The sequence below is a fragment of the Brassica oleracea genome, chromosome C9, assembly GCF_000695525.1.
Source record: "Brassica oleracea var. oleracea cultivar TO1000 chromosome C9, BOL, whole genome shotgun sequence".
Taxonomy (NCBI): Eukaryota; Viridiplantae; Streptophyta; class Magnoliopsida; order Brassicales; family Brassicaceae; genus Brassica; species Brassica oleracea.
The window spans coordinates 49,679,452-49,691,498 of NC_027756.1; the positions used below are offsets into that span (position 1 = coordinate 49,679,452).

At 38.7% G+C, this 12,047-nt stretch overlaps 3 protein-coding genes across 4 annotated transcripts; 1 reads left to right on the forward strand and 2 right to left on the reverse strand.

The window, feature by feature from the left end:
• Positions 1 to 716: 716 nt before the first annotated feature.
• On the reverse strand, positions 717 to 3,544 carry LOC106318371 (glucose-6-phosphate 1-dehydrogenase 2, chloroplastic-like). Of its 2 annotated transcripts, none has more exons than XM_013756314.1 (9): positions 3,128 to 3,544; positions 2,808 to 3,037; positions 2,632 to 2,726; positions 2,404 to 2,518; positions 2,102 to 2,307; positions 1,862 to 2,011; positions 1,436 to 1,786; positions 1,149 to 1,352; positions 717 to 1,074 (listed from the first exon to the last, which is right to left on the reverse strand). In XM_013756314.1, exons 1-9 carry the CDS (start codon positions 3,402 to 3,404, stop codon positions 825 to 827), a joined length of 1,878 nt encoding a protein of 625 aa, XP_013611768.1. In that variant the 5' UTR covers positions 3,405 to 3,544; the 3' UTR covers positions 717 to 824. The 2 variants fall into 2 exon arrangements, with proteins under 2 accessions (XP_013611768.1, XP_013611769.1); XM_013756315.1 differs by having other exon boundaries at positions 3,131 to 3,512.
• A 96-nt stretch (positions 3,545 to 3,640) lies between these two features.
• LOC106318372 lies at positions 3,641 to 5,193 on the reverse strand. The gene is made up of 3 exons (XM_013756316.1): positions 4,483 to 5,193; positions 4,162 to 4,402; positions 3,641 to 4,077 (listed from the first exon to the last, which is right to left on the reverse strand). The coding sequence occupies exons 1-3, from the start codon at positions 5,082 to 5,084 to the stop codon at positions 3,868 to 3,870; spliced, it is 1,053 nt and encodes a 350-aa protein (XP_013611770.1). The 5' UTR covers positions 5,085 to 5,193; the 3' UTR covers positions 3,641 to 3,867.
• Positions 5,194 to 6,968: 1,775 nt separating this feature from the next.
• On the forward strand, positions 6,969 to 8,065 carry LOC106318373. The gene has a single exon (XM_013756318.1). It carries the CDS (start codon positions 7,105 to 7,107, stop codon positions 7,894 to 7,896), a length of 792 nt encoding a protein of 263 aa, XP_013611772.1. The 5' UTR covers positions 6,969 to 7,104; the 3' UTR covers positions 7,897 to 8,065.
• Positions 8,066 to 12,047: the final 3,982 nt, after the last annotated feature.

The window sequence follows — 12,047 nt, forward strand, 5'->3', positions numbered from 1 at the left end:
AGCCTTTTTAAGGTTAATTTAGAACTAAAGACAAGATTCTCAAAACAAGGGATCCAAAAACTTTTAACTTTGCTTTTAAAGTTTCTTAAAACTAAAAAATTATATAATTTTATTAAAAAATATAAGTTTGTAAAAAGTAAAGACAAATATAAAAAATTATGAATTAAAATAAATTAATTTAAGGCTTAAATAATAAATCTATAATTACATACTATTAACCAAGGAAAAGATAAAGATTAAAATATGAATATGAATACCAAAAAAATAATAAGAAAATTAAATATAATTCAATCAAGAATGATATTATTAGTTGTCAACATATGATAAATATTATAGACGATTTCACAGCCGATATTGCACCACTACCCTGAATCGTTGAGCCGCTTGACGATACTACTTTTGACATGCTAAAATTTTTTTAATAAACCTTTTAATTAATTTGAATAATTTTTCTTTTTATGAAACTTTTAAACTTTAAACTCAGACTTTCTAGTGTTAAAATATTGCTAAATCTTGAATCAAACTATTAGATCAATGGACTTGAACAACTTTTTATATTATTCTTCTATAATCATATCTTTATGATTTATTATGTTATATTATGTTATTTTGATATATGACCCTTTGATCTATATTTATGTCTAGTTCTAGATCTAACAAGTTTCTTCTTTGTGATTCTTTCTTTAAGCAGGAATCCAAGTTTGACATTGATCTCATAACCAAATGCACAATTTTATTCAAAGGAATAGCAGTTGAAAACACAAAGAGACGTATAAAAAGCTTGATTCCTCCTACAACATAAAATCTATATCAAGGGTACTCTTTCACTGGTCAAGGCTGATGTCACCCCACTGGACCTTATGCTTAGCAGCTAAATAATGAGCACCAACTGGACCACGACTGCCATAAGGATAGTACTCAGGGATTCTCTTCTTCTCTTCAATCTCTTTAAGCAACGGGGTGAACAGTGACCAAGCTGCATCAAGCTCGTCACTTCTTATGAACAACCTTCTTTCTCCTTCTATTGCATCCAGCAGAAGCCTCTCATACGCATCTGGTATCTCCTTCGAATACCTGTGGGGGAGTTCAAAAGTTTAACATCACTTGTTGCTTGAGCAAGTTTTCATTAACTCACCTCACTTACTTACCTTGCTGAATATAGAAGATTCAAGTTACTGCGATCTAGTCTCATCCCCAAACCAGGGACCTTGTTGTTTACTTTCAGATATATTGCTTCATCAGGCTGGACACGGATCACAAGCTCGTTTGTAGCTTTATCAAGATCACAACCAGTATTATTCCTGTTATACAAGTTCCCCGGAACATGCCTGAACTGCACCCTTATCTCTGCCCTGTAATAAATTAAAACACTTGTAATCAGACTTACTTACCGATTAACTGTCAAGACACAACTTGCAAGTTATAATGCACCAACCTCCTGGTGTGTAGTGCTTTGCCAGCTTTCATTAGAAAAGGCACACCATCCCATCTTGCATTGTCTATGAAAAGAGCAGCAGCTGCAAACGTTGGAGTCAGACTATCTTTCGGTACAGTTTTATCATCGGTGTAGCCTGGATATGTAACTCCTCCCTTTGTGTGGCTCTTGTACTGTCCTATCACCACATCTTCTACTTGAATTGGCCTCATCGAACGTAGAACCTTGACCTTTTCGTTTCTGATATCCTCTGCATCTAGACTAACAGGTGTTTCCATGGCAAAGAGTGCTAAGATTTGAAGGAGATGATTCTGCATTATATCTCTTATTATTCCGTAGTGGTCAAAGTACCTGGAATCAAATAACAAAAAGAGAAAGAAAACATTAAGCTTTTCAGTTCAATACAGATCAGATGTGTTTTATTACCCTCCACGTCCTTCAGTGCCAAAGTCCTCAGAGAATATGAATTGGACGTTCCTTATGTACTGTCTTGACCATAGAGGTTCAAATATAAGGTTTGAGAATCTGAGAACGGATAAGTTCTCGACTAGCTCCTTTCCTAGGTAATGGTCTATCCTGTAAGCACACAAATTAAAACATATCATATCAGTCAAGCATCAACAAGAAACATTACAAGAATGAAGCTGTAAGTGTAATAACTCTCACCTGAAAATTTGATCTTCCTCCAAGTACTGCTTGAGGGAATTGGTTAAAGCAGCGGAGGTCTCAGAATCTCGACCGAAAGGCTTCTCAACAATGACTCTAGTCCATCCATTGACAGATGAAGCCGAAGAGCTTGCACATTTCACAGCGTCTACAAATATATTTGGAGGGATAGACAAATAGAAGAGGCGGTTTGACATTCTTCCAGCCTACAGAAGGAAACAAAGCTCTTATCTTCTAGTCTTACTAATTTGTAAGAGAACAGATATAAAGGAAGCAGTTGCCAGTGGGAGACACATCAATACCTCATGTTCCTTGAGCTTCTTGTCCAGTTCAGTAAAATGTTCCTGAGAATCATACTGACCAGAATGGTAAAAACATCTCTTGAGAAATTCTTCCATCTTCTCACCACAGTTTGCCCTGAAATCCAGATGGAACAATGACACAGTGATCAGAGTCAATAATCATCTCCACCAAACCATCTCCAAGTAAGAAGCATAAAGACTGAAACCTCAGGAGCTTTAACTGCTAACCTCTTATCAATCCTACAGGTGAGGGTTTTGCTGACCATGTTCCTAAGTTCAGCATCTGTCATCTTACTCCTAGAATAGCCGAATATCGTAAAATGCTGAGAAAACAACAAAAGATTAGGCGTTTGGTGTCCAAAACAAACACAGAGAACTCAAACATAAGAAGGTAAACACTATACCTCAGGAAGACAGTCTTCATAGTAAAGTGCGAAAAGGGCAGGGAAAATCTTCTTCTTGGCAAGATCACCAGAGGCTCCAACCACCGTGATACTAACCGTTGACTGGCTCTGACCATCAGAACCTTCTCCAACCTTGGCTGCTTCTTGAGATAAAACTGATAACACCTCCTCTTTCAATCCCTTGAGAGAAGATGCACTCTCTGTTGAATTCGAATTGGTGACTATTGCACCTAAAAAAAACAATGTAAACGTCAAGAGCAAGTCTCGTGAGCATTTAAAAATTCAACCTTTCAAATCCAAGGAAGCGAATCCAAACTAACCATCTTGCATAAAGACAGAACTACGAGTGGAGTTCCTCTGGAATCTAACACAGAGCTCATGAGAACTCAATCCTCGAGGAGAAGCAGACAGGAACGAGAGTGGTCGTTGTCTGTTACTACCCTTAAGCGGTGAGAAAGAACCCAAATAACCAGAACGATATGAACGTGAAGTGACTGACGAAGACAGAGACGCCATCGTCAAATTCAAACGTACTACTAGATAGGGAGCGATAAGAAAGAGTAGGTTTTGATTTAAAAGACAGAACATAAGAAACATCGAAAGGAAATTAAAAGGGCATTTCTGCAAATAAGAAACTTTTTAGATCTCCCAAACGTTCACACCAACCAAAACTACTGTGATGGTATATGGCTGGCTACGTGAAGGGCGTCTCTGCACACAGAAAATAATATTCAATTCAACCAAAGTGGACTTTTGCTGCCTTCTTCCCTTTTAATACTTTTGTTTGTTTCAGATCAAGAGATGTCCGAATATACCTACGTTAAAAAAAATATGCTTTTTTTCTCTATCGTGAACTCGAGTTTGTTCACGTGACAATTATCAACACTCATGTGGTTGATACGCCCAAATACAGTTGGAAAGCTGAAGATTACACGATAACGAAACAAAACAATCAAATGCTCTCTCAGACACTAATACAAAACAATCAACTCTCCCTAACAATGTGATAACTCTTCTACCAACGCTCAACAAAACTGTTTGAAGAAGCAGCCCAAAAAAATCATAGAACGAATGCCACTTTCTCTTGCGATATAATCTGAGATGGGCTCGCTATCAATGGCTCGTAATGATCTGCTCCACCACCGCACCAACCCGTGCCTTTCATGAATAGAAACACTGGAGACTCAATGACCTCGCTTCTCGGTTTGTGTGGAAGGAAGAACACACAGTTCTCTTCCTCCACCATCCCATCAGACCCATGCGCTTGCACCTTTATAGATGACAATAACTTTACTTTAGATAATGATTTTAAAGAACACAAATCTTGATAAGACAAGTATATACATTAACTCACCACATAGATCTCTCGTTTGAACTCTGTGGCAAGACACTCGATCGCAATGTCATCACCAAAAGCAGCGGCATGCCCTTGTCTGTTCTCGTCAACAGATAACAAACCATCCTCCGTATACTGCAAGCTGATGATGTCATGCTCATCTTCTGATGACCCTGAAACAGACATGTACTTGGCCCAGCTAGGCCCATCGTTCACCGGAACACACCTCTCTCTATAAATCGACTCCGCAGCCGTTTCTCTGCAATCGAGGAACAAACATAAGCTTCAATGTTCTGAAACAAGAGACCAGATCTGAATTTGAAAGAAAAAAGGACGCACCTTTGCATTCCGATTTGCACAAGCTCATCAATGGCGGAATCAAGACTCTCACGCTCCTCCTTCTTGGCGAGCAGCTTCTCCTCCTGGACAATATGAATCCCCCATCCCGCTTTCAGATCCGGCGAGTACATGTGCCTTATCGCCTCCCTGACAGCCTCCTTCTCCTCCTCCCCCGCGGATCCGAAATCCTCGAGGAACCTCCTCACCGCGCGCCGCCGTAGGTCGCGAGCGTCGACCACACGCGCCTCCATTGCCTTCTGGGAAGCGGTGAAGAGGCAGTTCCCGTCGGAGGAGACCTCTCCGCCGTGCGAGAGGCGGAAAACGACGGGCGGCGAGGAGGATTCTTCCTTCCCCGGGTGCTTCCAGAGGACGCCCTTCGCGTGAAGACGCCGAAGGTGGCGTCTTTGCTGCTCCTCGAGACCGGAAACGTCGTCCCACGCGGTCGCGGCCATCGTCTTCTCCGCCGCTTCGAACGCCGCGGCGGCCGAGGATTGGTTGACTAGATCCACGCCATCGATGGCGGCTGTGGAGGGCTCCCTCCAAGGAACGGTTGGTGAGGGAGATTGAATCGTCGCCGTTGAATCGCAGAGAAGCTTTCCCATTATTATTAAAGATTATTCTTTCTTTCTTTCTTTCTCCTTCAAACGAAACTTCAAGAAGAGAGAGAAATAAAGAAAGAACGAGAGAGAGAGAGAGAAAGAAACAGTGTTTTGGCTCAACGGCTATATGGGATGTGAGAGAGAGAACACGACTGTTGGAACTAACGGTCAGATCTGTGAAGACTATAACGCGGGAGAGGAAAGTAATACACGTGTCGTTATCCTAATGGTTTCGTTAAGATCTCTTTGACGACTAAACGAGGCTTTGACCATACGACGACGCTGTACCACGCCGCGGAAAATAAAATAGTATTTATTTTCCATTTTTTATCCTCATACAGCTGTCGTTAATAGCTGGCGCATCCTAACGTGCACATGGTTATTCTTTTTTGGAAGGTTACCATTTACAGTCACTCAGTCAGATTATTTAGGGATTTAAACCAATTAAGGAGTTTTCTCACACGTATGAAATGTGTCAGTGATCGGGCTATATCAAATGACTGCACTGCACCACACGTGTGGACTCGCCTTGAGCGGCGTGATTAACGTCAAATGAAATCCCACGTTAATTTGTGTACTAACCATTAACCAACCTTGATTTAATGTTGTAACAGGATTATATTTATTTACCGCCTGTCTCCTTGCCTTTTACGTAGAGTACTTATACTGTTTTTTTCAACATGTCACTGTGTCAAACGTTATGATATTAATTTAATAAAAATAAATTTTGGCATTTTGTGCCGTGTGTAAGATCCTTCGTCCAATATCCCACGACCAAGCTGAAAGTTGTGCCACGTTTTGGCACAACACACATCATCTTATCGGTCCATCGATTTTAATGGGCCTATTGAACTGAATATTGGGTAATTGTTTGGAAATTTACAATATGATGTGTTCGTTTTGAAAGCGTGAATATAAATGGGCCTTCATGCCTTGATTGCCCATGTAGATAATAGATACAGCGCAACTCAAATCCGCCCGAAACTTAAAAAGTGGAAAGTGCATCTGAAGACCAAAGAGCATCTTTGAGAAAAGCTAATCATTAGGAGTCAGTAGCTATGAATTATTCAGAATCCTAGTAAAGTAAAGCAAAGATATTTTACAGATCGATTTCTTAGTAAGAAACAAAGAACTTCTAATCAACTTATTCAACTCCTTTGTTCAATGTTCATACTATCACATATATATACATACTCAATGATTAACCTATATAATTAAACAGCAGTCGTTCTATTTAATTTATTGTAGTATTCAATCATTAATCAACTACTCAACTGTTTAAGTATTTAACACGTTATACTTCGGAAATATCTTTAAAGTAGTAATTAATTGCAATTCGCATCTGGAATAACTTATGTTAACGATAAACAAGTTCCTCATCCTTTAAGGCATTTTTTGACAAAGAATGTAAGGCCTTTTTTTCAATAAAATGATAAGAAAATGAGGTTGGACCGTTGTGGACAATTTGTTATACATTCATATTTGCATTAAAGTGTATAGGAAACATAACGCTGAAATTGTTTTACCAATTCGGATATATTAGAAATGTAAACTTTCAATCGTCTATGTTTTCTGCAAATGAAGAGAAGCTGTAGTATGAAGAATAAAATTATAAAAGTAGCAAATTTACTGACATTTAAGCCATTAGAACAGTAGCATGCTACAGAAAACAGTCATCAATCCAAGCAAGTGTTTTCTTTTCTCAACTGTATCCCAAACAAAGAATACGACAAAACACGAAAAAAAGTATCGAAAGAATAAAAAAGCAACAAAAACAAAACTTGCATGGTTATTGGAAAAAAGATGGGTGATGTGGGCCGCGCGTGGGCCTTATAATTTTACTAAAACAAACCTCAAAAAACAAAGTTAAAACGCTACAATACCTTTTTTCTGTCTCCTCCTTATCTTTGAAAGTAAAAAAAGAAAGAAAGAAAACCTCTCTCTCCACTGACATTGGTGAAGGCAGGGAGAGAAAAGACTGTTCATCATCGTCGTCTCCCCCGCCCCCCCCCCAAGACAAACAATGAAAATGAAGAAGAAAGGAAAAGTTTACCCCTCTCCTCCTCCTCCTACTCAACCACCACAACCATCATCGTCTTCTTCATCTCACTACCTCGACGAAGACCACTCTCTCTCCGTCCTGAGGCTTCTCCCAGCGACGATTTTGGTCCTGGTCACGGTTCTCTCAGCTGAAGACAGAGAAGTTCTCGCTTACTTGATCACAAGAGGAACCGCCACCATCTCCGTCGACTCCAACAAGAAGAAGGCGACGAAGAAGAAGAACAAATCTAGCAGAAACCACAAGCCTCCCGTGTTCGACTGCGAGTGTTTCGATTGCTACACTAGCTACTGGCTCCGATGGGACTCCTCTCCGAACCGCGAGCTCATCCACGACATCATCGAGGCGTTCGAGAACCACCATCTCGCTACCGGCGGCGAAGATTCGGCTGCTTCGAGGAACAAATCCAAGAGAGGTAAGAAGAAAGAGAAACCGGGTCGTCGAGGTGGTGGTGATAAGGATGAGAAGAAGCCTGTCGTCGAGGTGGAGCCGGTGATTGAAACTGCTGTTTTAGAGAGCCACGTGTCGTCTCCTGATAACCCGCCGGGGAGATTGAGTGAAGCTGAGGTGACGGGGGAGGATGTGGAGGAGGAGGATGTGGAGGAGGAGGTTGTTAATGGAGAAGAGGAAGAGTCAGCGGTGGTTTTACCGGCGGCGGCTGCGAGTGGACACAAGGGATTGGCGAGGAAGGTACTACCGGACGTGTTGGGTCTGTTCAATTCCAGTTTTTGGAGGCTTTGGAATCCGAACGCGTAAAAAAGCATCATCGATCAAAAAGTTTATGCTTTTTTGTTTTTCTCTGTTGCTGTTTTCTGATAAAAAAAAGGAAATAATCAAATCTTCATGCTTATGTTCTATCAATCACTGCTTGGCTATGTGTAATTGGTTTATTAAAATGCAGTCTTTAGCTCTCTCTTTTTGTTCATTTCTCATGTTCATGAAGTTCTCAAGAATATGTTGAAAAATAGCTTCAAAGTCTAGTCAAAAATTGGAAAATACATTAAATGTTTGGGCAAATGTGGTCAATTTCAAACAAGGTCTGTAGTTTTCTTTGGTTAGGTGGTGAGACTCTAGTCTCTCTAGTCACTGTATTTGCTTAGGAACAAAGTTTGTGGATTAGGTAGACTGTTTCTGAGGGTGGGCCAACAAATATCTGATGGTATCCTCATAATGTGAGTGTGTGTCTCATTCTTTTACATGAAAAATATTTAGGTAGCATCGTCGATGTTTATGTTCTTACCCTTATCCTTATTATAATAAGTTGGCTTAGGTTTGCAGTCTTTAATGCCTGACATCATCAATGCGTGTAAATAACCCTAGAAGTACTTCATTTAGTGCTGTGATCTACTCAGGAACAAATATTCAAGAACAAAATATGTTTACTCACTCTAGTTAGGTACCAATGGTTTGGTTTACTTTTCTGTAATATTACTAGTTTGGGAAATGCAACCAATGTGCTGGAAAGGTATTAGTAAAGCTATCTAATGCGCTTGCTCATTTGGGTCTTTCACCAACCAATAAACATCAACTAAGAGAAAAGGCTGAAGTTAAAAAAAAGTAAGCAGTCGCAGTAGCATCTTTGATTGTCTTTGTAGCTTACTATTAATGGAGTTCGAGTGTCTATCAATGGTTGTTACAAATTGTCTTCTCGCAACTCATTAGATCACATCATATTATAAACTCTAACATGTCTTCCTAAACTAAGAAGATTAGATTATAGCTCTGTTTCCTCTACTATGTTGCAATAAAAACCAAACAATAGTTTGATTTCGTCGAAGTATGAAACAAAAAACTTGAATAAACATCTATTCTGCTCCAGTGAAGTCTATGCAGCTCCCACACCATATGTACCATACTATTTTACCAATTTTAATGTTTTATTTGTCAGTTGTCACACCTTGACATCTTTCTTTCTAACACCACTTCCCCTCTCTCTCTTTTTGATTTTCAATACAATCCACTAACCCAAGCCTAAACTTTATTTTTCTACCTCTTAAACCCAACAACATCCTGTTAGCCCACATAACAGGCATGCTGTTTTAATAAAAAAGATTATACTATTGTGCTATTTCCAGAAACATATGGAGGCTGCTAGGGATGGTTAGGCCATATCCAACCAGACATCTAAATTTGGTGATATATTATTCATCATATCAAACTATAAATACATATTTTATTATGTTGTATTTAATAATATAATCCAATTATTATCAAATTTGTAATTAAACATAAGTATATTGTATTATTTGTATTTTAAATTTATTTTCACATAATTTAAAAATTACTTTTATTTTTTATTTTCAAAATAAATTATTAAATGATTATTATCACTTATCACTTACAAATAATAAAAATATAAATAATAATCTAGATGTGATAAAATAATTGTTTATCAATTATAAATAATAAAAATTAAAATTAAAAATATCAAATAATATATAATATTATTTTGAGTGTAAATTTTGGTGTTATTGTTGGAGATGACAAAATTATTTTGATAGCAAAACACTAAATTTTATGTAATTTAACGAAATTTGATGTAATTGTTTGAGATATTCTGAAAATGAAACGGTAAAAGGAACACGTGCGTCTTCCAAGAATTTTCTTGTTACTTCTATAATATTCAAACATCGACCGCTCTTAATAAGTATCCCTCTTTTTCCTCCTCTTTTTCCTATGCACTTTGAATGGTCAAGCAAGCATGGACTAGCAACAGCAGACGGTGAGCTACTTTGGCTTTTTTCTTATGTGAAATGAATTAATAATTAGGTGCTAAAATGGTCTCAAAGTTCAACCTCGGATAAGGATTATCAACCACGTCTGCGCCAAAGTAAAAATGTATTTGCTCTTCTCCTCCAAAAAAAATAATTTAAGTTTGAATATTTACTGACGTCAAGAAAAAAAACCATGGATTATTTATTGACTCTCTTCATCTTGCCAACTAAACCAAAAAACGTAATTAACACACGTCACAAGTTATATTATATCCATTGTCCATTCGTTTCATCTATTCAAAATTCAGAAGAAAAAAAAAACAGTTTAGCAATTATTATTGGCAAGGTTCTTATATATGAATCCAAACTTTAGGAAACTTGTCAGTTTTTTTTTTTGGGCGTAATATTAAATGTTTTATCAAATTTTTTTTTTTTTGTTGACATAAATTACAAAGATAACTAGTAGTGGAAAAGACCAAAACTCTAAACAATAAGAAAGGAGAATACTATAAGGCTCCGCTTCGAACAAGCACATCGATCATCTTTCGCCACCACCGTTTGCAAAACAAATGCGGGACAAGGTATCGCACTCCGCCGTAATTGCATAGATCATCGAGGATATCTCTCGCTCTTTGGACTCGCAGGGAGCACTAGTTCACCACAATGTTACTTCTCCTCTTGCAGCTGAAGCTCTAGCGATGAGAACAGCTCTCCAGACAACATCCTTCTTGAACGTTACCCACCTTCGGATGTTCTCTGACAACCAAACCCTGATCAGGGCCATCAACGACAAGTTCTTCGAGAAGGAGATCTACGGTATCTTGAAATATATTGAATCATCGTCTTCTCTGTTTGTCGAATTGTCTTTCTTCTATCTTCCACGGGCTGGGAATAAGCAGGCTGATGCTTTAGCCAAATTCATTCTCAGAAACCCAAACAATGTAATGGGCCGGCCCACGGACTAAACTCTTTTCTTTATCTCATTAATGCATAATTTTATTGAACAAAAAAAAAAGGAGAAGAAGAAACAGCTCCGAAAAAAACAAACTAACTAGATAAACTGAAAAAACAGATTGGCCGAGAGGATGCATTGCCAAATGGAAAGAGAATCTTTGATAAAACATGAGACCATGCCCGGCAGAATGTAGCTTGCCCAAGGCGCTATTTCAATAGATTGACACCATTCTCGCGCAGCTGTGCGAGATTCGGACCGACGAAAGCTCAAACCCCATAGCTACCACCGGTAGAGCACTACAAGAAAACAGGGGGATTATGATGGCGGAAATCGTCGGAAATTCGTCGGAATAGACCGATTCCGACGAATTTCCGACGAACCCGTCCGTCGGTATCATTTCGTCGAAAAAAAAAATTCGTCAGAATTTCGTCAGACCTTCCGACGACTTTCTGACGAATACCGAGAAACGTCATTCTGACGAACTTCCGACGATATTACGATGCGGATACACGAGACCAGAGTTCATCGGAAAAACTACGTACCGACGGAGAACGTTCGTCGGAATTTACCGACGGACAGCGGTCGTTGGAATATACCGACGGCCGTTGTTCGTCGGTAAATTCTGACGAACGAGGTTCGTCGGTAAATTCCGACGGATATATGTCCGTCGGTATATTTCGGTATATTCCGACGACCATTGTCCGTCGGTATATACCCATTTTTTAAAAAAAATTAATTTTGCACTTTTATATATTTTTCGATATTAATAAATTTAAAAAATCAGAAATTTAAAACTAATAATATTATAAAATTTAAATTCATAAAAACCGAAATAGGAAAAAAACATTCATAAAGTTTAAAATTCATACAAACCGAAATAAAAAAAAACATTCCGAAAGTTTTAAAAAACCGAAATAAACTAAGATGAACTCGAAGACATCAAACGATCTAGCTTCTGCATAATCTCGGTGTTGAACTTCTTCTGGGATGCCAACTCAGCAAGGATAGTGGCATTCTCCGAACGGATAGTGGCATTCTCCGAAAGGATAGTGGTGTTCTGCTCCTCCAATGCCCCAATCCGTTCATCTTTGTCATGTAGCTCCTCGAGAATCATGGGATCGGCATACGGAGCTTGCGAAGAAGATGCCGGATACGAAGAAGCACGACGGGCCAACCCAACTAAACGGCCTCCTTTCCTTTTAGGAACCGCCTACAAAAATATTTAAAATAAGTAAATA